The 26,047-nt window shown below is 45.1% G+C and overlaps 1 protein-coding gene across 1 annotated transcript in view; it reads left to right on the forward strand.

The window, feature by feature from the left end:
* Window positions 1-20,350: 20,350 nt before the first annotated feature.
* Window positions 20,351-26,047, forward strand: part of LOC311248241 (zinc-binding protein A33-like) — a gene marked incomplete at both ends in the record, with an annotated part of 66,858 nt that continues 61,161 nt past the window's right edge. Inside the window, 3 exons of the mRNA XM_084339161.1 lie at window positions 20,351-20,746; window positions 22,959-23,189; window positions 24,290-24,312. Of these exons, the coding sequence (XP_084195287.1) occupies window positions 20,351-20,746; window positions 22,959-23,189; window positions 24,290-24,312 (650 nt within the window). The remainder of the gene's footprint in view (window positions 20,747-22,958; window positions 23,190-24,289; window positions 24,313-26,047) is intronic.

A 26,047-nucleotide genomic window follows, 5' to 3' on the forward strand; every position in this document is an offset into this window, starting at 1 on the left:
ACCAGCCATTAAGATCACTATAGTGGCCTTGATTACGATCTGTGTGAATCATTATTGGTCCAGGCGGTAATATGTTTCTTGATTACTTCCTTTTGTGTTTCTCTGGAAGTTCACGTCAGTCAACGCGGACATCGATGCCAAACCAGTCTTTTCTTCTTTTTTGTCCTTTTGTTTTGTTTCCACTGGAAGGAGGAGGATTGCATCATCCATCTCTTTTCTCTTTAATCATTTGTATATCGTTTTTGCGTTGTTTTGAATCGGCGACGGGGAAAGGCGGGACGACTATGATGTCACTGCAAACTAAAGCAGAACCCACGGACGTTACCGAGGAGTTCACAGCCGGTGGGCAGAGTGTGACGGAGTGTACGTTGACTATGCTAATACTAAAGCTGAGACCATATGCCAGTTGGAAGAATCGATAAATCGGGACAACATTTTCGATAAATACGTTTTATTTTAAATGATTTTGCATGTGTAATTTTTTTTAAATAACGTTTTAAATACTATTAAATATTATTTAACGTTGGTTCGTGTGTGTGTGTCATGTGCACTCACTCGTTTTTGCAATGCTGTAGTTGGCCCACGACACACACGAACTAACGTTAAATACGTTTTATTTTATTTTTTTAAGAAAAAAGTATTTTAAATATTCTTTTTTAAGAATTCTTTTTTCACATGCAAAAAAATCGATAAGTGATGCCACTTATCGATTTCACGCAGTTACCGATACATGGATAAGTGGTCTCAGCCTTAGCTAATACCACTACAGCGAGGCACATCTACTCTGGTGGTTGGCACGCGTGATTTTCTTTCGTAGCCGCAGTTTGCGAAGACGCGCTCTGATTGGCTAGCCCGCGTACAGCGAAGACCCTCTCTGATTGGTTTAGCTCCGAAGGGCTCTGGGATAGAAATGTCCGCCTTGTACATATATATTCTCTGGTTCGAAGTGGTTATACTTTGGCCCTCTTTCAAAGTGGGTTATGCTTAAGAGTTTGGAATCAGGGCTGGTGGTCCATCGCCCTGCTCTAAAGATAAACTCTAAGCATAACCCACTTCGAAAGAGGGCCAAAGCATAACCACTTCGAAGCAGAGAATTTATATGTACAAGGCGTAAGAGCCCTTCGGAGCTAAACCAATCAAGAGAGGCTCTTCGCTGTACGCGGGCTAGCCAATCGGAGAGCGTCTTTGAAAAAAAAATCACGTGGTTGGCACCATTTCAAGCGCCAAATCCAAAACACTGTCTCTGTGCATCAGCCTTCTGTCGTGTTCTCACTCACCTCCTCCACGTCTCCTGGGCGGCGGACTATCATTCCTTTTGTAAAAACCTGTGAGCGCAGCCAAAGCATCCCTGCCACACTCCCTTACAGACTTCCTAGTGCACCAGCCTGTGTGTAGAATAGATCGTCACACGATTGGATGGCGATGAGCAATATGGTGTTATCATGACCTAGGAAGATGGGAATGAATTCACACACACGCCTCCTATCCAACGCACGAGAGATCTGCAATGCATGTGGGCCAGTGAGTGTGGTGTTGATGGGTCAAGGTTTAGGGCAGAGTGCCTGGTGGTGGAGGTGGGACCTGCGTCCACAGTTGGACAATCTTTCTGCAGCATTGGTTGCTGACACTTTACTCTTTTTCAATAAATATGAATAAAAAAGAACCTCCATGAATCTTAACTCATTGCATGCATTTATATATATATATATATCTTAATATTCTTTTCCCCTTTAAGCATGAATGGAGAGCATTCTTTTATTGTATGCATTGTGTTATTTGCATGCTATTTCTAATTTGCTGCAGCTGGAAGAGGCTCACATTAAGCTTATTTATGAATGAATTGCATTGTTGAATATGTAAGATCTACTGCTACTTACAGTATATTCCTTTTTCCTTGTTGTCACAGGACGTACTGGGGCAATTTCCTTATCACCAGTTCAGAGAGAATTTAAAGTAAATGTATTTCTACTACATATAATCGCTCAATATGCCCATTGGTTCACAAATGCAACACAGTTACATTTACATTTAGTCATTGGTTCCCAAAGTCGGGGTCGCGACCCAAAGGTGGGCCGCGAGCAGCCACGGGTGGGCCGCGAGATGATTAAAAAAAAAAAAAATTATTTTAAATTTTTTAATTTAAATTTTTTTTGTCAGGCCACTGAACTTAGAAGCAGGCCAGGACAGTGTTTCTAGTTGTATTCTAAAATTCTATTCTATTGTATTCTAAAATGTGACTATATGGTTTTATATTAACTTAATAAATAAACAAAAACGAAAAATCTACTTATTTCAACGAACATTTCAAACTAAATAACAGATTATGCACATAAAACGCTGAAAACAACCAAAGCAACAATAGTATTTTAATGAGGCTATTATTATTATCATTATTATTTTGCAACAAGTTAGCCCTCTCATAAATAGCACATATAAATGAATAACTAACTTGAACTAACTTAATAGGATTGAAGTGATATTTGGCTTAAAAAATCGGTCGCCTGGCAAAAAAAAAAAAAAAAAGAAAGCCTGACGATGTGCATTGGGCCGCGGCTCTCTGACGCCTTATTTTCTGGGCCCCGGCCTGAAAAGTTTGGGAACCCTTAGCTGACACTTTTATCCAAAGCGTCTCACAAGTGCTGTACAACAAGTCAGCAGGAAGGGTACAACTCTGGCAGCTAAGAGTCAGTAACATTGTTCGTCAAACAGTGTCGATCTTGAGTGCTACAGTCTTGAGTGCTACAGTCTTGAGTGCATAGTAGATAATAATAATAATATAGGCATGGTAGATTCCTTAGTAGCAGAGTGCATACTAGTGAAAGACGGTACAACTTAAGGTTCGTTTTTTTTTCAGATATTGATTGAAGAAGTGTGTTTTTAGTCAATGCAACTCCCACTTTGATTTACACTGTGTCACAGGAGCAGTTTTCCTTTGATTCATTGCACAATATTAAATAGTTTTGAGAGAACATTGTTCAACCCTGACTTGATACACTTGATCAAGTAAATCCACCAGATGGCAGCATAACTCTTCATCAAGAATAGTTTCTTCAGAGATGTGCTCCAAGGCCCATCCAGCCTTACCTCCTGCAAACGACTTTTGCAACAAGTATCTTCTCAAAACTTTACACACTCTTGGGTCCATCGAGGAAAGGGGCAGGCGGAATCTTTCTGGTACAATATGTCACATAAAAAGGCAGGTCTCTCAAAAACTGTTTAAAACACCGAAAGCCAGAGCAAATAGATGTGTCTTGAGGTGTGATTTGAACACCTGCAGAGTGGGGTGCCTGCCTAACATGCAGTGGCAGCTCATTCCAGAGCTTTGGGGCTGCCACTGCGAAAGCACGGTCCCCCCTAAGTTTCAGCCTGGACTTGGGAACAGCTAAGAGGAGCTGGTCAGAGGACCTGAGGGGCCTTGGAGGAACATACGGTTCCAGCAGGTCTGAGAGGTAACCCGGTGCCAAGCCGTTCAAACATTTAACTCTTTCAGTGCCACTCACGAGATTTCTCGTGTTTTTTTATAGGTGGTTGCTAGCCACTCATGAGATTTCTCGGATTTTTATTTTTTTTTGCGATCTGAAAAATTATTTCATCACCCGAGCCTACCCGAGTATAGCCGAGGGGCGCCGACGATCACTGTGGAAAAAAGCGCCCCCTGTCGTCTCCCAGATGACATAAGTGATTTTGGAATGGACTCAATGAAAATGAATGGGGAAAAAAATCCGGTACTCCACATTTTCCAGTTCACTGATCCAGCCGGGGTTACCACAGTTCATTCTTGAACCTCAGATCCCCGCTGATCATGGAGTTCTACAGTATCGCATTGGATCCATACACGTATCGATTTTTTCGAATGGTGATCAGGAATTGGAATATACCAGTTGGATACCATCTGATGTCAGGTAAGGACTCTGTGTTATCAGTGGTAGGATAATCGGAGTAAGTTTGATGAAGTTATAAGCTGTTTTGTGAAATGTCTTCTTTCGGTTTCACTGTAAAACTCCGAGAGGAAATCAACGAGGCGATTATCCGCGCGCGGCCGTAATGTGCGTGCGTGCACGTATAATATTGATCAGCTAGCGTTTATTTGAAAACGATTCATAAAAAGGCAGACGAATATCAACGTTGTGGAATATTCCACTAAAAGACGATTTTCATAGAATGCTCCAGAATGAGCTGTTTTTTATATCAAAACGGGGGCTTTTCTAACTGCTCTGAAACGGCAACGACGCGATAAAAACACAATCTGCCTTCACAGCACTGACTGGAACATAGTCTTTGATAATGCGATGGGCAGATTAGACACATAGCCATAATTTAAAACATAGATTAGGCGATGGTGGCATTCAAGCGGTAAAACGGAAAACCAGGCGTGGCATTGAAAGAGTTAAAAGCAGACAGTAAAACCTTAAAATCAATCCCAAAACGCACAGGAAGCCAGTGGAGGGCAGCCAGCACAGGGGAAATGACGGTGTGTATAATATACAGATAATGCTATAGGTTGTTAGTTATGATTTAATGTGCTTTTGATTCTGCCAATGTCTTTATTTTTAACAGTTTCCAAAAAGGCATTTAGGCTTATTGTAAAGTGTAGCACCTATCATATGTAGACTTGCTGCACAAAGAACTCTACTTCTCGTAACTTGTCTCAAGCCCAAAAAGTCTGTTTAGGGGGGAAATGTACCTATCTCAAGCCCTGCCCTCTTTTCTTGATCCTACAATCACAGCTGTTGCTTCCCCTTAAAGCCTCCTATCTGCATTAAAAAAAAGTTGGGGAAAACCTCCTATCTGCACTTTGCCAGGCACTAATACCTGGTCGGTATTGTTAACACAATATAGTAATGTAGTGTATTTTATTGGGTATCCTTCAAAATAATTGCATTCTGCAAGAAAACAATACTTTCAATTTTTTTTTTAAATGTTCAGATAGGAGGTTTTGCTTTTTCCACCATCGAGTTCTGATTGCAGCTTATGTTTCAAGACTGGCTTTGCATTCTGCTTCGCCTTACAGGACTTGCCCGTTATACATATTGTATACATTGAAAGTATTTCTCACGCACCTTCATCTACCCAGCCACGCCCACTCCTGGTCATGTATTTAGTTTGGAGATGGCAACGCCACCAGCGCTTCCATCGCTTGGCTTCCACCGCTCATCCCTGGACTGGATGTCATGGCAGTCGGGTGATCCCTCGCTGCGTGCGGTGGGGAGTTTGAGCCATCCGGAGGCCGTGGTGGGCCCCTCTCGTGTGAGGAGGACCCCCGGCCCTGGTGTCCCTGCGGAGTTCAGCCTGGAGGCTGCGTCTTCATGAGGGCCACCATCCGGTTCCTCGCTGGCGTGTCGGTCCTAGCAACCTCGACGCCTCGAGATGCAACCGGAGGAAGAGAGACGGCAGTCCAGAAGGAAGCTTTGTTCTCTCTTCCCCAGACGGACTAAAAGGAAAGCAAGGAAGCACTTGGTGCTTGCCGCTCGTCATGGAGTTTCTTCAGACCCGGCGAGAGTTCCTCCGGAAGATGACTGAAGAGTGACAACGCGTGGCGGGCCGCGCTTTGCTCAGGTGAGGCCAGTGGCGTGGTGGCACCGGCATTTTAGTGTCGCCCATCGCACCATTTAATCGGAGGCATGAGCACCGGACAGCCTGTATTATGTTCCGCTTGGCGCGCTCGGTTTAAACCAAGAACCCCGGCCTCGCGGAACATGTACGTGGCAGTCAATGTGAAAATAATACTGCTAGCCTCTCCCAGTTTTGTTTGATTGATTGACTGAAAATGTTATTAACAATGCAGTGCGGCTCGGTACACACAATTGTTGCAGGGCGGCCCGGAGAAAGACTTTCGTCTCGTTTACATCAGGATCCCCCTTGTTTTCAATTCATCATAAACATTGTTTGGCTCAGCGCGGTCCGCGAGGCCCCGACCCGCATGAGGTGGAGGTTGAGCTAAAACGCTTGTTATTCCCCCTCAAACCTCCATTTGCATATGTTTTTGTTCAATAAAGAGACCACTCTTGGAAAGAGCGGCATTTTTTGGTTGAAACAAACGTGCGGTAATTTTACTCAAATGTGTTTAAAGTGTGCCCGAAACAAAATGACAAGTGGGCCACGTTACCCTTTCTGATAAAGAAGTGTAAACGGTTGGCGATTGTCTATCTTGTGAAGTAAAGCCGCGGTGGTTCTCATGTGACACGTTTTTGAACAACGTAAGCTCAGAGCCCACAAATGATGGTTGGTCTTTCGTGTGGGGTTTTCAAGCGATAAAAAAAGCATATGCATCGCGTATGCTTTTCAATTATAAACAACACGGAGCTAACACTGCTCATGTCAATGTCAACCTGTCAAGGCAAAGACCTGACAACAAGGGTGTGGGTAACGAGCGAGATCGTTTGCCAGGTGTGCTCGTCAGTAAGAGGAATCCCTGTACGCGTCGACAATGATGACCTAGGTACGTGGGGTCCCGCCCTGTCAGGATAATCTGACGTCCTCAGCATCAGAGCAGATATTAACATACCCTGCTCGTCGCAGAGGGGGGAGGGGTTCCCCATACCCGCCGACTCGGAAGAGTGGGGTTATGTGTGCGTCCCGCCTAAAATGTCATCACAGGTTCCCAGTTCTGAATTATACTGGTCAATTGTCGTGCTGCTTAGCTAAAGATCCCAGCTCATGCTGTCAATGGATCTGGCTCTGTGAGATAAACTAACATCGTCCCCCTCTTAAAGAGGTGGCTATAACGACAGGTGTTTTTTTTCCCCAGGTTCTGTATGGAAATCCTGTGTCAAGGGCCCTTACAGGGGGCCGGGTCTCTCCTATCCTCAGATAGAGGGAGAAACCATGAGTTAGGGCTTATTTGACCAATACGCCCAACGCCGTTCACAGGTTTTACAAACCTGGCTCTGTTATCAGAGGCCGATTTGGAATCGAGTCCTTTCTTTTGGCAGAGCAGGCCGGTTACAGCTCCAATGGATGGGGCGTATTATGAGGGTCTATCCCCTGTTTTCTGATACATAAGAAAGGGGGGGGGGGTCAGGCCTGTACTGAACATATCTCCCAATCAACCGATTGCACAAGAAATGTGTTCAGAATACCATCCTCACAGGCGCCTGTTAAACAACAGCCACCGGCTAAAGAGGATGACGACAGCCTGCTCAGTGGCCCCGTCCTCCGCCGGACCGGCTCAGTCCAGCCCGGTGTCCGCCAGGCGACGGTCGAGCTCTGCTCTTACTAAGGAACCTGTCAGCCTGAAGAAAAGTCGGTGCCTGGTCCCCGGCGTTTCAACGCTGTCTTGGGGACCGGCACGCCCTGGTCTTCCCAAACAACATAACAGACATGTATGTGGTCAGACAGGAGGCAGTACGTCTCTCCGCCAGGCGGCAGGCGAGCTCTGCTCTTGCTATGGAACCAGCTTAAGAGCCCCCTACATTTCCGGGTAGAAATGATAGGGCAGATTGAACGTCACAGGGGGGTCTTTCCACCCGACGGGTGGGCCACCGTGGAACTGCTTTTGAGCAGTCAGTCCCGGTAGCGCCCCCCCCCCTGTGGTTTACGATCAAACGTGCCCCCCCCCCCCCCCCCCCCCCCCCGCCTGGGGTAACCGGTTTTAAAAGCGGCGCGGCAGCATTGGGGACCCAGGACTCATTCTGGTTGCGCTGGACCGGATCAGTCCAGCCCGGTGTCCGCCGGGTGACGGTGGAGCTCTGCTCTTGCTAAGGAACCTGTCAGCCGAAGGCCCTGTGCATTTCCAGGATGAAATAACGGGGCAGACCTGATGTCACGGGGGCCCCCCCCGCTCAGCAGGTGGGCCATCGAGGTACTGTTTTTTAGCAGTCAGCCCCTCCAAGTGCCCCTGCGTAGTTCATGGTCCTCCAGGCACGGTCGAGCCATGCTCTCTGTAACTGAGGGGTTACAAAACCCTGACTGTATTAAAGATTGTGATAGATTAAACCACTACTACATATTATTATTACTTGCCAGACAGTACAGTTAAATATGGCAGACACTCAATATACGGCACGGTGACAAAGAGATAAGGTTTACAGTATTTTATTATCAATGTCAAATATACAACTGAGAATTACTTGGTCGCTCTTTTATGGCGAATGATATTAGAATGTCAGAGTATCAAAGTCAGTGGGAATGAATAATTCCTAGGCTAAGGATACTAGACCGGAACGCTGCATGGCGTGAGATGGCGATATAGGGGGGCAAACGAGGGTATAGCTGGAGACTGGTGATTTCCTCCATGGAGTTGTAAGCTCCAGAGGATTGAAGAATAGGCGGATACTCCGGCTGGTCACTTGAAGAAAGGGGGTCTCATACGGATCCGGTCCTTGTATTCCAAGTGCTCGATAGCAGGGTAATAGCTCTTAATCCAGTGCCCGACGGCAGTGATGATAGCTAGGTAGCTTCGTCCTCGAAGCTAGCCCGATGCAGATCTTCAGGGTAGTTAAATCCAAACGACAATGGTATTAACGATGCTCTTCTCCACGGTACTACGTTTCCACAAGTCACTATAATCCACCAATAATGGTTCTACAATATCGAGGTTGTATCTAAGGAGCTACTAGTTATCCGTAACGATACACCGCTGTAGGTTCCACTGCTCACATGTCCAATAGTTCTGCTGCTAGGTTCACCTCGTGTTCTGATACTAATTACGTTAAGTCCACACACACTTGCTAAGGTTCACACTAGTTACTAGGTTCACGCTTCACTCTGCTACTAGACGAACGAACGAACGAACTGCTGCTTGCGCCTTCCACAATATATATACTTAGAGTGCTTTCTAGGGCGCAACCGAATCTCTTGTCCGGAATCAATGCGCTGGCCAAGGGCATGTCTCAACTTGTCCGAACTCGTCTTTGAACTTGTCTGGGGGGCGCGATTGTTGGCGCCGTGGGTGTCAAGGGCGTTGTCCAATGAGGAAAGCGAATAATGCTATGATTCAAACGGAGGCTTAAAGGGATATAGCTTATATATATAAATAATATACAAGTTATATAAAATAATAAAACGTAGATTCTCAGTGTTAATCTGGCCCTTCACAACACTCTCGCTAAGGAAGCCTGGGTTAAAGGAACAACCCTCCCCCCCCCCCCCCCCCGCCTGGTACACCAGTTTGGGAGGTGCGGCTGCGTCAGGGACTCAGGACTCACCCTGAACCCCCACCTACCAGTCAACCAGATTCGTTAGAACATGGAACTTGGTGGTCCTGGTGGTGTCACAAACAACGCCTGGGGAGGACACGTATGCCACGGCCTCCTTGTCCTCACCAGGTCCCTTTGGTCAGGTTCTAGCTCCTGGACCCGACAGAGAGCCCTGTTGCTCGTGCGGTTCATGGGGCTGGGACCTCCTCTGCATCCCGCCGCTAGGTAATGGGCGGGATGCGTGGTGAGGTAGACGCTTTTTTCACATGGTCTACTCACCTTGTGCGTTTTTTGTGTACTGCACCCTTTTTTCGCACAGTCGGTGTTCTATCCCTCCGCTCCTCACTAGGACGGGTGTCCCAGTAAGGCGAAGCAGAACGCGAAGCCAGTCTCGAAACATAACAAAGGTTATCCTATAACCCTAGTTATGGGGAGTACTGGCAAGCGTTCTGCTTTGGGCCCTGAGGACCCCTGACTGTCTTTCGAATGAAGCTCAGACTCGGAAGGAGGAGCACAGGCGCGCCACCGGGTTATATACGTGACCAGGAGGGGGCGTGGCTGGGTAGATGAAGGTGCGTGAGAAATACTTTCAATGTATACAATATGTATAACGAGCAAGTCCAGTAAGGCGAAGCAGAACGCAAAGCCAGTACTCACATAACGATCAAGAAAAGAGGGCGGGGCTTGAGATTGAGGTTGATTGTGCATGAAAAAAACGGCAATACACCAGGAGTCACAACTAGTTAAAATGGTAAATGGTGCATTTATATAGCGCTTTTATCCTCACATTGTACCCATTCACTCACACACTCACACACCGACGGCGGAGGCAACCTGCTCATCGGGAGCAGTTAGGGGTTAAGTGTCTTGCCCAAGGATACTTTGACACGCTGCCCGGGAATCAAACCCGGAAACCTCCGGATTACCAGACGACTGCTCTACCTCCCGAGGCCACTGTTGACCTTTTTGGCCTCGGTATCGCTACAGTAAGTGGACGCCTGCCGCCCCCTGCAGGGCGTCCCTGTCTTTGCAGGGAGAGGAGCCCAGTATCGCCAGGTGTGTGTGTACACAGGTGAGACGTCCCAGCACGCCACCCCAGCCGGCGGGCAGCATGTTACACATTACATCTGTTTGACTCCACCGTGACATCATCCTCCGCGAGACGCAAACAACATCCGCCGGGCCCGCACCAGTGGGATTTGCATTAGGTAATTCCGGTTTTGACTCATGTCAACGACAATTTGCCGCACTCCCCAAGAAACGTGGAGGCGCGAGCCAACAAAGGGGAACGAATGCTATTGATTGGCACAGCTGGAGAGCCAGCCAGGGAGAGGGGATCGTCGCCCCCCCCCCCCGAGAAGTTTTCACCGGGAATCCAATGACTGAAGCGTAGAAATGTGGAATTTAAAAGAGAGGCGGAGGGAAAAGCAAAGGGAGACATTTATTTATTCCAAATTCAACTCAGTGGGACCGAGTTTCATCCCCTCTGCATTTCAATGAGCAGAAAGCTGCTCCGTTGATGACGTTGACAATTCCTGTTTTCTTTGGGTGTCATTCAATGCTGCCATCTTGTTTTTTTCCGCCATCATCAGCAAAGAGGTCCAGCTTTTTCTGCTTACTTCTCAGATGTGGTCGTAACGTGGTGTAACGTGGTGTAACGTGGTGTAACATGGTGTAACGTGGTGTAACGTGGTGTAACGTGGTGTAACATGGTGTAACGTGGTGTAACATGGTGTAACATGGTGTAACGTGGTGTAACATGGTGTAACATGGTGTAACGCGGTGTAACGTGGTGTAACGTGGTGTAACGTGGTGTAACGTGGTGTAACGTGGTGTAACATGGTGTAACGCGGTGTAACGTGGTGTAACGTGGTGTAACATGGTGTAACGTGGTGTAACGTGGTGTAACGTGGTGTAACGTGGTGTAACATGGTGTAACGCGGTGTAACGTGGTGTAACGTGGTGTAACGTGGTGTAACGTGGTGTAACGTGGTGTAACATGGTGTAACGTGGTGTAACGTGGTGTAACATGGTGTAACGCGGTGTAACGCGGTGTAACGTGGTGTAACGTGGTGTAACGTGGTGTAACGTGGTGTAACGTGGTGTAACGCGGTGTAACGCGGTGTAACGTGGTGTAACATGGTGTAACGTGGTGTAACATGGTGTAACATGGTGTAACGTGGTGTAACATGGTGTAACATGGTGTAACGCGGTGTAACGCGGTGTAACGTGGTGTAACGTGGTGTAACATGGTGTAACGTGGTGTAACGTGGTGTAACGTGGTGTAACGTGGTGTAACGCGGTGTAACATGGTGTAACGTGGTGTAACGTGGTGTAACGTGGTGTAACGCGGTGTAACGTGGTGTAACGTGGTGTAACGTGGTGTAACGCGGTGTAACGTGGTGTAACGTGGTGTAACGTGGTGTAACGTGGTGTAACATGGTGTAACATGGTGTAACGTGGTGTAACGTGGTGTAACGTGGTGTAACATGGTGTAACGTGGTGTAACGTGGTGTAACGTGGTGTAACGTGGTGTAACGTGGTGCAACATGGTGTAACGCGGTGTAACGCGGTGTAACGTGGTGTAACATGGTGTAACGTGGTGTAACGTGGTGTAACGTGGTGTAACATGGTGTAACGCGGTGTAACGTGGTGTAACGTGGTGTAACGTGGTGTAACGTGGTGTAACGTGGTGCAGGGTTCGAAATTAACGGGGGCTTGGGGCATAATGCCCTTGAAAATGGACAAAATGCCCTCGAAAATCAGTTAAGGGGGCACAAAATGCCCCCGACAATTTACTAATTATATATATATATTTATCCGGTAATGGAGCGCCTGTGTATCGTACGGTTCAGATGACGCGGAAAAAAAAAATAAAAAATTGGCGGAGCCGGGAGAGGTGAGCACTGGCTGCAGGCAGCAACAGCAGCAGCACTGCAGCCAGGTGCTAGTCAGTTTGTGTAAAAATGGCAAGCACAATATAAATCAATCTTCATTACGACTTTAAAAACATAGCCATTAACATTACATAGGCCTACACACATCTTGCCATAGCGTTATCAGTTTGTACAACACAACGCACGTTTTAACTATGGTAGCCCGACGCAGCCCGCAAGCTAATACTGTACAGTCAACTACTGTAGCAGAGGAGGAAATGGGAGTCTGAGAGGCCGGGTGTTTAAAGACAATGATAGGCGTTTATTCAACATCCAAGAAAGCTAACATACAACTGTGTTTTACTAACTCCAATCGGGACTATTGCCGCTGTCCCACTGCATGTTGATGTTATGAACTCCTCCGGAGCTGATAACATTGCCTGAGCTGGTGGTCCGTGACGCTAAAATGTCCGTGGGGACCCGGCGCCAACCCATAGATAGTTCCAACTCACCGAATTACGTAATCCACCACAGTTGCACTCAATATTTAAATAATGTTAGTCTAAATAAATGTAGACAGATACATAATTTAAACATGGTTGACAGTTGTGTTTATATTAAAGAAAGGAAAGTCTAGTGCTGGCTGAGCATATTGTTTGTTTGCACTAAGTTAATACTTTGACAAATGTAGCCTATATTTTTCAGTCAGTTCGGTCTTTGTGTGCCAAACATTATTTAAGGCTGTAAACACTGTAACACTGTAAACCTTTTTATTTATTTTTTATAAATGAGAAGCATGTTTAGATTTGAGTGTTAAATTTTTTTTTAATAAAAATTTACGTATATCGAACCGAACCGAAAACCGTGACCCCAAAACCGTGATATGAACCGAACGGTCCATTTTGTGAACCGTCCCACCCCTACCGTTTATCATAAAAATTCAGTGCCCCCGAAATACAAAAAAAAGCCCCCGAAAATCAATTAAGGGGGGCAAAAAAAGCCCTTGAAAAAAAATGTTAATTTCTAACCATGACATGGTGTAACATGGTGTAACGTGGTGTAACGTGGTGTAACATGGTGTAACATGGTGAGCTTGTGCCACCGCCATGCAAGGACATGCGTCCGAACACAAAACAGGTTTGACAGTGGTCAGGAGGTAGATCGGTCGTCTGGTAATCGAAAAGTTCCCAGTTCGATTCCCGCTCCTCCCGGGCAGCGTGTCGAAGTGTCCTTGAGCAAGACACTTAACCCCTATTAGTAACTGCTCCCGATGAGCAGGTCGGCACCTCGCACGGTCGCCTCCAACATCGGTGTGTGAATGTGTGAGTGAACAGGTGAATATGAGGAACAAAAATTGTAAAGCGCTTTGGATAAAAGCTGCTATATAAATGCACCATTTACCATTTACAAAAAAATTTAAGTCTCCTAAAACCATCTTTGCGGTAAAATCATCTTTGTTTGATTGAGGGATGGGGGGGGGGAAATCCCTCTGGTTAAACTCAGCCCGCTGCTTCTATGAGATCATCTCACTTGGACAATAAAACCGATTTTGTGGATCCACAGAATTATTTAGTTTGGGTTTTTATATACAGATCAGCTGTATTCAGCCTGTAATCAGTTCTGGTGCAGAAAGGGGTGTCCTTATTCCACTGGATGTTTACACATCTTTCACAATTCAGCTCTGACGTCAGTTTCAAGTGAAGTTAGACTGGTTTCAGACCATAGCAATTACATGTACCTGCCATTGGCTGTGGAAGTGGGTCTATTCCAAGGTAAACCTGAGGAGGAGCGGTTGTGTGTTCTATGTGATCTGGGACTGGGATGGAGTGGTGGAAGATGAATATCATTTAGTTTTTTATTGCCCTTTGTACACCGATTTGAGGAGGGCTTTATTTGAGAAAATTCTAATTGTACATCCGGCAGTCTGAGAGTTGTATGTTGAGTTTTTGGAGAGAAAGCATGGCACTTGAAACAAAACACACTATATCCTATATAATTGTATATGAATTTCTCTTGTTATATTACGTTTTATTGTATTTTTTTTTTGTTGGCCATCTTGGTCTATATGTCATAATTTGTCAAGTAATTTGTCAAGTATACTATTATATGCTTATTGTTTATGTGTCTTGTAAGCCCATATGGGCTGGGCGCGTGAATATTTTCCCTAACGGAGTTGCACTTCCGCATTCGGTTTGTGCAATCTGATTGGCCACTGACGTTTCTGGTCATGTGACATCTGCGCCAATCGTGTGACGCCTGTTTCTGCGCCTATTTCCGCCTCTAACAGCCTGCAAACTACCTAACGCCTATAGTTCTATCACTGGTTAAGCTTAGGCGACTCTTTCGAAGTTGGTTAAGGTTAGAGTTTGGAATCAGGGCTGGTGTTCTATCGTCCTGCTCTAAGACAAACTCTAACCTTAACCAACTTCGAAAGAGTGCCTAAGTTTAACCAGTGATAGAAACAGGCGTCACACGATTGACGCAGACGTCACATGACCAGAAACGTCAGTGGCTGACCGAACGCGGAAGTGCAACTCCGTTAGGGAAAATATTCACGCGGGCTGGGCATACACCTGTATGTAAGACACGAAAATAAAAAACATCAAATCAAAATGTGCACATTATGTTTAGCTTGATACTATACATGTCACTCTATTGAGTCCCGACGTTCCTTACAGAGGACAACCATAGCTGTCCAATGATATATCATGTGTTGGGGTGTGACCATGCAAAGTTGCCTTTTTTTGTCTTTTCAAAATGGCTGCCAACACAAAAGGCACATTGCACAGAAAAAATTAAGATAAGCATGATATTCATTCATTTATTCATGTTTTTGAATGTTCTATTTAGATCGTTTTTAGTAAGTAAACATCTAAGGAGCATTTTGAGAGAGTTGTCAGAGTCAAACATATTTATTTTCAGAGGAAAAACATGAATTGATTAATGTACACTGTGCACATCAGGACTTATTGTATGTTTGTTTCATATTTATTTAGTAGACAGCTCTATGTCAGAGTGTGAGAGACGAAAGATGAAGAGCAGATGAAGTTGATAAAGACCATCAGTCTTCTGGATGCTCTTCAGAAAACGGGCCTGTCTGCTACTGGGACAATTCAGAAGAATCTAATTTGACTTTTTCTTTTCTTCTTTGTCACACACCCCTTTGGCCAGTGAAAAGACTGTGAATCTGTTCTGTTCTGTTCTGTTCTGTTCTGTTCTGTTCTGTTCTGTTCTGTTCTGTTCTGTTCTGCTCTGTTCTGTTCTGTTCTGTTCTGTTCTGCTCTGTTCTGTTCTGTTCTGCTCTGCTCTGCTCTGCTCTGTTCTGTTCTGCTCTGTTCTGTTCTGTTCTGTTCTGTTCTGTTCTGTTCTGTTCTGCTCTGCTCTGTTCTGTTCCGTTCTGTTCTGTTCTGCTCTGTTGTGTTCTGTTCTGTTCTGAACTGTTCTGTTCTGTTCTGTTATGTTCTGTTCTGTTCTGTTCTGCTCTGTTCTGTTCTGTTCTGCTCTGTTCTGTTCTGTTCTGCTCTGCTCTGCTCTGCTCTGCTCTGTTCTGTTCTGCTCTGTTCTGTTCTGTTCTGCTCTGTTCTGTTATGTTCTGCTCTGTTCTGTTCTGCTCTGTTCTGTTCTGTTCTGCTCTGTTCTGTTCTGCTCTGCTCTGTTCTGTTCCGTTCTGTTCTGTTCTGCTCTGTTGTGTTCTGTTATGTTCTGTTCTGTTATGTTCTGTTCTGTTCTGTTCTGCTCTGTTCTGTTCTGCTCAGTTCTGTTCTGCTCAGTTCTGTTCTGCTCTGTTATGTTCTGTTCTGAACTGTTATGTTCTGTTATGTTCTGTTCTGTTCTGTTCTGTTCTGCTCTGTTCTGTTCTGCTCTGTTCTGTTCTGTTCTGTTCTGTTCTGTTCTGTTCTGTTCTGTTCTCTTCTGTTCTGCTCTGCTCTGCTCTGCTCTGTTCTGTTCTGCTCTGTTCTGTTCTGTTCTGTTCTGTTCTGTTCTGCTCTGTTCTGCTCTGTTCTGTTCTGTTCTGCTCTGCTCTGTTCTGCTCTGCTCTGTTCTGTTCTGCTCTGTTCTGTTCTGCTCTGTTCTGTTCTGTTCTGTTCTGTTCTGCTCTGTTCTGTTCTGTTCTGTTCTGTTCTGTTCTGTTCTGTTCTGTTCTGTTCTGTTCTGTTTTTGTTTTGTTTTGTTTTGTTACTTTTTGATCATTCGGATGTCTTTGATAATTTACCAGTGACTTAAAATAGAAAGAACAACACAGATATGTACTACAGGTTCTTAGATACGGATGACTCCTCATTCAAAGAGACAGGGGTGGGTCATGGTTTTGTTATCTGTTACCTGTTATCAAGATAATAATAATACATTTATTTTATATAGCGCCTTACATAAGGTATCTCAAAGCACTTTACAGACATTGAATTATAGCACATTGACAAACACATACAACGTGTAGACACAAAACAAAAACAAACCAACTCCGATGAGAAGCGGCAGCTAAACGCGCACGTCGTTCTCTCAGTGGGAAGTGACGGGAGATGGCAGCAGAGTGAACCCATTTCTCTTCAGATAGACTTTACTGTAATCACTTCTATCTGTGTGTGTGTGCATCTCTGACTGTAATCACTTCTATCTGTGTGTGTGTGTGCATCTCTGACTGTAATCACTTCTATCTGTGTGTGTGTGTGCATCTCTGACTGTAATCACTTCTATCTGTGTGTGTGTGCAGGTCTGACTGTAATCACTTCTATCTGTGTGTGTGTGCAGGTCTGACTGTAATCACTTCTATCTGTGTGGCTGCAGGTCTGACTGTAATCACTTCTATCTGTGTGTGTAGCTGCAGGTCTGACTGTAATCACTTCTATCTGTGTGTGTAGCTGCAGGTCTGACTGTAATCACTTCTATCTGTGTGGCTGCAGCTCTGACTGTAATCACTTCTATCTGTGTGTGTAGCTGCAGCTCTGACTGTAATCACTTCTATCTGTGTGTGTGCAGCTCTGACTGTAATCACTTCTATCTGTGTGTGTGTGCAGGTCTGACTGTAATCACTTCTATCTGTGTGGCTGCAGCTCTGACTGTAATCACTTCTATCTGTGTGTGTGTGCAGGTCTGACTGTAATCACTTCTATCTGTGTGGCTGCAGCTCTGACTGTAATCACTTCTATCTGTGTGTGTGCAGCTCTGACTGTAATCACTTCTATCTGTGTGTGTGTGCAGGTCTGACTGTAATCACTTCTATCTGTGTGGCTGCAGCTCTGACTGTAATCACTTCTATCTGTGTGCAGGTCTGACTGTAATCACTTCTATCTGTGTGTGTGTGTGCAGCTCTGACTGTAATCACTTCTATCTGCGTGTGTGTGTGCAGCTCTGACTGTAATCACTTCTATCTGTGTGTGTGTGTGCAGCTCTGACTGTAATCACTTCTATCTATCTGTGTGTGTGCAGCTCTGACTGTAATCACTTCTATCTATCTGTGTGTGTGTGCAGCTCTGACTGTAATCACTTCTATCTGTGTGCAGGGGTGTAGCTCCAGATTCTGGGCCCCATGAAAGAATGTATTTGTCGGCCCCCAGTGAATGCGAGCGCGCGCAAGCGCGCGTGCAGAAATTTTTTTGGCCATTTTTTAAAACGCATAATATGGTTTTTACCTATACATTCGGATCAGCAGTTCAGCACCTGCACTGTTGGTGGGTGAGCCTAGTAAAGGATGTCGCATTGCGTTCATCTTCAATGAATGGACCAATGCAATAGTCTACCAAAGCCCCCCCTCTCTCTCTATATATCTCACACACACACACACACACACACACACACACACACACACACACACACACACACACACACACACACACACACACACACACACACACACACACACACACACACACACACACACACACACACACACACACACACTTCAGAAACAAACATAGTATCAATGAGAGCATCAATAATACACCTGAGTGATGTCTAGTATAAAAAAAAAAAAAAAAAAAAATTGCCCCCCCCCCCCCCCCCCCCCAGTGCTGGGCCCTTGGAATCATCCTAAGCTACCCCCCCCCCCCAGCTACGCCCCTGTCTGTGTGTGTGGCTGCAGGTCTGACTGTAATCACTTCTATCTGTGTGTGTGGCTGCAGGGTTGGTCTGCTGTGTGTTTTATAATGGTCACCTGGAATATAAAGGAAAGAAAGCCATGGATGACCAAAGCTACGCAAAGGGCGTGCAAAAAGAAAAACGTACTTTACAAGAAATATTTACAACTGAGAACAAGTAAAAGCAAAGAAAGATACAAGCTGTATAAGAACAAACTGACTTCCATTATGAGAGTACAGAAGAAGGAATACTACAATAAAATGTTAGAGGACAGTGCAAATAATATACAAAAGACCTGGAAAATAATCAATCATATTATTCGGAATAGAGGCTATAAATCTGAATTTCCAAGCTATTTTCTAAATAGCTCAGATGCTAAAGTGGACAATGTAAAAAGCATCGTTGAAGATTTCAATGTCTAATTTGTGGGTGTTGGAGCTACTTTGGCCAGCAAAATTGTTGTGCCTGAGGATAAAAAAGATATGTTTAATAATCTTATTAATGGTAATATCAGTTCTATGGAGATAAACATCAAATGGACAATTACAGACCAGTGTCCCTACTTCCTCAATTTTCTAAAATATTAGAGAAATTATTTGTGAAACAACTGGATATTTTCATTGGCAAATACAAAATACTGAGTGAACACCTGTATGGGTTTAGGGAAAATAGAACTACTACATATGCAGAGATGGAGATGGTAGAAGAAATAACTAAAGCAGTTGACAATGACAAGTGTTCTATTGGTATTTATATTGACCTACAGAAGGCTTTTGATACAATAGAATGAGACCCAATGCAGCCGTTGTAAAGCGCTCTTATCGCCCCAGGGATATGGTGCGCAGGGCTTTCCACCCTCCCCCTCACGCTGTTGAGGTGCACAAGAGCCTTCACCTGTTGTGTCCTTGTTCTGCGCCTTTAGATTTTTCTTAAGCGCTCACAGGACCGCATGGCTACCAGTCAATTGTTGGTTTGTCGCGGTGGGCCTAACGAGGGTAAAGCGCTGTCAAAACAACGGCTGTCACATTTGTTGTGTGAGGGCATCGCCCTTTCTTTGTTATACCTTGGCTGGACAGGTCCCCCCCCCCACAGGGATCAGAGCGCACTCTACTCGTGGAGTGGTGGCTTCTCCTGCCCTGCTCAGAGGGTCTTCTCCTGCTCAGAGGGTCTTCTCCTGCTCAGAGGGTCTTCTCCTGCTCAGAGGGTCTTCTCCTGCTCAGAGGGTCTTCTCCTGCCCTGCTCAGAGGGTCTCCTGCCCTGCTCAGAGGGTCTTCTCCTGCCCTGCTCAGAGGGTCTTCTCCTGCCCTGCTCAGAGGGTCTTCTCCTGCTCAGAGGGTCTTCTCCTGCTCAGAGGGTCTTCTCCTGCCCTGCTCAGAGGGTCTTCTCCTGCCCTGCTCAGAGGGTCTTCTCCTGCTCAGAGGGTCTTCTTCTGCTCAGAGGGTCTTCTCCTGCCCTGCTCAGAGGGTCTTCTCCTGCCCTGCTCAGAGGGTCTTCTCCTGCTCAGAGGGTCTTCTTCTGCTCAGAGGGTCTTCTCCTGCCCTGCTCAGAGGGTCTTCTCCTGCCCTGCTCAGAGGGTCTTCTCCTGCTCAGAGGGTCTTCTTCTGCTCAGAGGGTCTTCTCCTGCCCTGCTCAGAGGGTCTTCTTCTGCCCTGCTCAGAGGGTCTTCTCCTGCCCTGCTCAGAGGGTCTTCTCCTGCCCTGCTCAGAGGGTCTTCTCCTGCCCTGCTCAGAGGGGCTTCTCCTGCTCAGAGGGTCTTCTCCTGCCCTGCTCAGAGGGTCTTCTCTTGCCCTGCTCAGAGGGTCTTCTCTTGCCCTGCTCAGAGGTCAGAGGGTCTTTTCCTGCCCTGCTCAGAGAGGTGGGCGTGGCCACTACACCTGGTTATATACTAGAGCGGTGGGCGTGGCTAGGTGAATGGTAGGTGCATGAAAAGGTCTTTCAACGAACGCCCACAGGCGCGAGCATAGTCCAATAGGCGAAGCAAGGCGCTTTGCCAGTAATGACATAACTAGGATTATAACCTTTGATATACAGGTGATAAACATCAGTGTTTCTACACTCCTCATCGACCGACACCCGCCTGCTCCAGATAAAACCCACAGCTCGTACTGAAGGAGTAAGACTAGCTTTAGACAAACACAGGAACGACTAGTGATCAAACAGTGACTTCAACCAGCTGCTGACTGAATCGAAGTAAGTTTATAACCAAAGTTAAAGTAAACTTCAGGGAGCTTTCCAGAGGAGGGAGTGTTACTGAGAGACAAAATGGCTTCGTCTCATTGTGAAGAGGATCTGTCTTGTCCCGTGTGCCATGACATCTACACAGATCCTGTCCTCTTGTTGTGTAGCCACAGCTTCTGTAAAGCCTGTCTGCAACAATACTGGAGAGACAGAGAAGACAAGGACTGTCCACTTTGTAGGAAAGTCTCTTCAATGTTAGATCCTCCTCGTAACTTGGCTTTGAAGAACCTGTGTGAGGCCTTCGGGGAGAGAAGCCAGGGAGCTCCAGCAGGTCCAGAGGTGCTCTGCAGTCAGCACGGTGAGAAACTCAAGCTCTTCTGTCTGGATGACCTCCAGCCCATCTGTCTGGTGTGTCAGTCCTCCAGAGAACACAAGAGCCACAACTGCTGCCCCATAGAGGAAGCTTCGGAGGATCACAAGGTATGGCAAAATCATTATTATATTAATTTATTCAATCTTTAATTATACTCAATAAATACACAGTGTAAACATTGTTGTCATGTTGTTAATGAATACAGAAACATTAGACAATCAGAACAATTAGATGGGATTAGATTCAGACACTGATGTTGGAGTTGATTTATTTGTGTCCACAACGTAGGAGGTGTGGGAGTCAATGTCAGTGTGGGAGTCCATGTCAGTGTGGGAGTCAATGTCAGTGTAGGAGTCAATGTCAGTGTGGGAGTCATGTGGGAGTCAATGTCAGTGTGGGAGTCAATGTCAGTGTGGGAGTCAATGTCAGTGTGGGAGTCAATGTCAGTGTGGGAGTCATGTGGGAGTCAATGTCAGTGTGGGAGTCAATGTCAGTGTAGGAGTCAATGTCAGTGTGGGAGTCAATGTCAGTGTGGGAGTCAATGTCAGTGTGGGAGTCAATGTCAGTGTGGGAGTCAATGTCAGTGTGAGAGTCAATGTCAGTGTGGGAGTCAGTGTGGGAGTCAATGTCAGTGTGGGAGTCAATGTCAGTGTGGGAGTCAGTGTGGGAGTCAATGTCAGTGTGGGAGTCAATGTCAGTGTGGGAGTCAATGTCAGTGTGGGAGTCAGTGTGGGAGTCAATGTCAGTGTGGGAGTCAATGTCAGTGTGGGAGTCAATGTCAGTGTGGGAGTCAATGTCAGTGTGGGAGTCAATGTCAGTGTGGGAGTCAATGTCAGTGTGGGAGTCAGTGTGGGAGTCAATGTCAGTGTGGGAGTCAATGTCAGTGTGGGAGTCCAGGGTGGCCTGGGTGGCAAACGTACTCCAGTCCGTGAGTTGAAACCGGTGCTGCAGCACAGAGTCATCAGACTTGCATCTTTCAAGTGACATACACCATGAATGAATGAATGAATGAATGAATGAATGAATGAATGAATGAATGAATGAATTCCATTGCAGAAGCAGCTCCAGGCTCCACTGAAGACCTTACGAGGACAAGCTACAGGCCTTTAAAGAAATCAAACAAACATGCGTCAACACAGCAGAACACGTAAAGGTACAAATATGCTGTATAAATGATAAATGATTTACTGTAAGGTTGTAGCTGCACTCAACCTGCACACAGTAAAAATAAGTGACCTATTGTGGGAGAGACATGATTTTTAACCCCCCTACTGTATATTTCAGTTAGTTAGATAGTAAATTATAACACTACCTTATGCATACTGCACCTTATATGACACTGTGAATACTGTATAGTTAGTTAGATAGTAAATTATATTGACTTATTTCCTTAAACTTATTTGTTTACACTGCTTGTGTTGTTTTTACTACCTGTACCCCCCCCCCCCAGGGGACACATGGGACATGTCCCCTGCATGTTTTCAGAAGGCAGTTATTGTCCCCTGCACTTTTTTACCGTCCAAAACAATGTTACACGATAATAAACGGAGACGCGACGCGGCACTTGGACCACACGGAAAACGGCTGCTTGTTCCATCTCTGAGCTCAGGTCTCTGACGACCTGAGCTATTGTCATGCAAAGACAAGGTGAGCACCCGGCGAGGGACGAGTCGCATGTCTGTGTGCACGCGCTAAGTACCGAGCACAGCTGTCTTTGCATAACAACAACAGCCATGTCGTCAGGTGTGCTCAAATACAGAGCACCCCTCCCCTGAAAGTTTGGTGTGAAACTGAACCATGGTCTGTGTGATTGCCAGGAAATGCAACAGCATTGCTTGGTCTCTGTGAAATATCTGTCTATGACCTCGTTGTATTTAAAAGCTTCTAGGCTGTTGTTTTATACATTGTAGATAATAAATAGCATGATCTCTCTTTCTCTCTCTCTCTCTCTCTCTCTCTCTCTCTCTCTCTCTCTCTCTCTCTCTCTCTCTCTCTCTCTCTCTCTCTCTTTCTCTCTCTCTTGTTCCGAGACAGGCGCAGCGTTATGACTTGTCATAAGTGAATTGTATATAGAAACAACTCACCAAAATTGACTTGCACAACTGATTTTTTTTATCTACGAAGGGGGGGGGGGGGGGCTTCACCCCACCCCCGCGACCTTACAGCCACTGACCACGCCCCACAAATGTGTCACCTCCACCATTGAAAACAAAATTATGCCCTTGCCCCCCCCCATCCCCCATGCTGCTATGCTGCCTGAATTTCCCCAAGGGGATCAATAAAGGAATATCTTATCTCATCTTATCTTATAATCTCCAGGTCCAGGCCCTGCACACAGAGGAGCAGATTGAGGAGGAGTTTAAGAAGCTTCTCCAGTTTCTCCACGAGGAAAAGGGGGCCAGGGTAGCTGCACTGAAGGAGAAAGAGGAGCAGAAGAGCCAGACGATGAAGGGGAAGATTGAGGGGCTGGACAGAGCGATGTCGGTCCTTTCAGACACAATCAAAGCCATAGAGCAGGAGCTGAACACTGAACACGTCTCCTTCCTGCAGGTCAGGACTGGTCTCTCTTCAGTTCATAGGGAATGATGCTGAGGATGTTTAGTACACTGTAAAAACTCGGATTGGGGTTCATTCATATTTATTAGTATAAGTATTATAAGTATTAATAAGACTATGTGCCGTTTGAAATAGAATTGAGCTGAATTCAATGCATTTGAACCATTTATGAATTGCATTTACACAGTTTTAGTAATGTTATGGTTTGAAACCGACCCCAACTGCACGGCACAGACAGGTAGTTCAGAGTTAGCCAAACACTAGGGCGTATTTATTACAGAATCAGAAATGAGCCAAATAACAAATCAGAAATAACAAAAAGGAGAATGCTTTCGGCAGAGTTGTCTGCGGCTCTGCAGATCCTCCCGGTTTAGAGGTGGGGAATCGGCATAGGCGCCACTGCCTCTGCGGCTCTGCAGATACTCCCGGATCCAACTCGGGGAGGAAACGGAGAGAGAGAGAGTGGTCAATAATCAATCCAACTGTAAACAGAGGCAGTGCAGTTCAGTCCTCCTTAGCTGAGTCCAGTATAAATCACAAGTGACTTGATCTTCGGTGTTACCAACACACAAGTTAGCTGAGTCCAGTACAAAACAAAAACGGTACTTCTTCAGTGTTATCCAAACACACAAAAAACAGATAATCCAAAAGGTTTGTTTCCAAAAACTCACCAAAGCGCAAACGCGTAAAGCGGGCAACGAGGCACAGCTCCAACGGATGATCGAGATATACACCAGCGGCAACTTCCAAAGACGTCCTGGAGAAAAAGTAGACGAGGCACAACAACGGGGGGGAACAGGCAGTAGCAGTAGTAATCCAAAACGACCCGACAACGATTGATAGAAGGCCCGAGTATATGAAGCTTCTGGAGCGCTGATTACAAATAACAACAGGTGCGTGATGGAAATTGGTAATCGCTCCTGAAGTGTGTGGCGGGGAATGGACCAATCCTCACAGTACCTTGAAGAAGCGTGTGGTGGGGAATGGGCCAATCCTCACAAGTTGAATACAATTAGCTGATAGTTTAAAAGTGACCAGACGACGCTCAGTTTTTACAGTGTAGTGTTTAACTTGATCTGTCTTTACCTCCATAGAACTACAAGACCACACTGAAAAGGTAAGTGATTTACCTCTCTTTTTGTCGCTCTCTTTCTCTCTCTCATCTCTATCTTCTTCTATCTCTCTTTTTCTCAATTTCTCTCTCTTTCTTTCTATCTTTCTCTCCTTTCTCTCTGACTCTCTTTCCCTGACTGCTCCCATGTTAACCCTTTCACCGCCGCACTACCAAAACGGTTAACCCTTTCACTGCGACAATACACAGAAGGTTAACCCTTTACTATCACACAACCGATTGTTCACCACCGCCGTGGGTGGGTGCGTGACTCGCGGGCGGGAAGCGAAGTTCTTTTTCCGCTCCGGTTGGATTCAGAGGCGTGCGCCACACGCATTTTCACAGAAATACACTCAATATCCGCATTATTACCACACATATAGATGTTGTTCAACCAGCTAATGTGTCTGTATCTTTCCCAATACAAATAAACCATACTATACTTTTTCAGGAGTACCTACATCACACTGATTTCATCATTCTAAAATGCATTCTAACATTATAATTAATGAGATAATAACGGGTTATACATGCAAAATGGACACTGGAACTGATTTTTTTTTTTTTTTTTTATCTTCAAACAGGGACTGACTTCAACTTTAACTTCAAATTACTTTATTTTCCTTTGGGAACTTCATTTGTGCAGTGGTTGAAAGACAAACATACAGTCACAATACATAGACACTCACCACTATAAAAAATTGTTATGTAATGGGAAATATCTATGGACTAAACGATGAGCCGTTTACAAATCATTCTGAGTCATTATTAATAATAGGAAAGTTTATTTACAATAATAAGAAAAGTTATTTCACCGCAGCCACAATGAAAGTTCAATTTACAGTCAGAGACCCATGTTCACACAGTGGCCTCTGGTCATAAAGTGACCAAGAGTTCTGTTCAGACATATGTTAAATACACAGTTGTCAGACGTAACATATTATATCAGATATGATATGACGTACATTAAGATGACACATAGATTTAACATAGAAGAGAGAATAAAAACAGAAGATAAGTCTAAAGGTTTATCGTCCCTGAGACAAAACTGGAGTCAAGATTAAAGAAGAAAAGAACAAGATGTGATTTACTTGAAAATGTCTATCTGTCCTATACCCTTGAGGCTTGAGGTTGTTATCACTGAACGTCAGCCAGACTGTCGCCCTAGTGTCTTTGAGCTCTGCTAGTTGACCTATATTAAACTAGTCAAGGCTATCGAATATGTATGATAGAATATGCATTTCAACACAGATCTATAATGACATGATAATATATTCCACGACAGTTAAAACTACAGTAAAAAGACCACTATATAAAAAAACACCAACTACATTAAAACTACAGTACTTAAAGCATGATATATTAAAATCCTTGTGGAGCAGTTCTATATGTATATAAATAATAAATAATTAGTGCTGTCAGGCGATTAAAACAATTTATCTAATTAATTACAGGATTTGTAATTAATTAATCTAATTAATCGCATTTTAATCGGAATTCAGTACTGTATCTACAAAACATTCTGTTTAATCATCTTTCATCTATTAATTTGCTTCGATTTTTCAGGTCTGGTCAATTTGAGCATGGTGTTATTCACAGTCAAAGATACAAATTTTTTATTGATATTCTCATTTGGTTCATTACAATGTACTCAAGCCTAGTAACAGACACAGTATTTCTGACACTGGGAATACATTCCCTGAGATCCATAGATGTCCCTAGAATCAGATACCAAGAACAT

The sequence above is a fragment of the Notolepis coatsorum genome (assembly GCF_963971535.1).
Source record: "Notolepis coatsorum genome assembly, contig: SCAFFOLD_135, whole genome shotgun sequence".
NCBI classification, from domain to species: Eukaryota; Metazoa; Chordata; class Actinopteri; order Aulopiformes; family Paralepididae; genus Notolepis; species Notolepis coatsorum.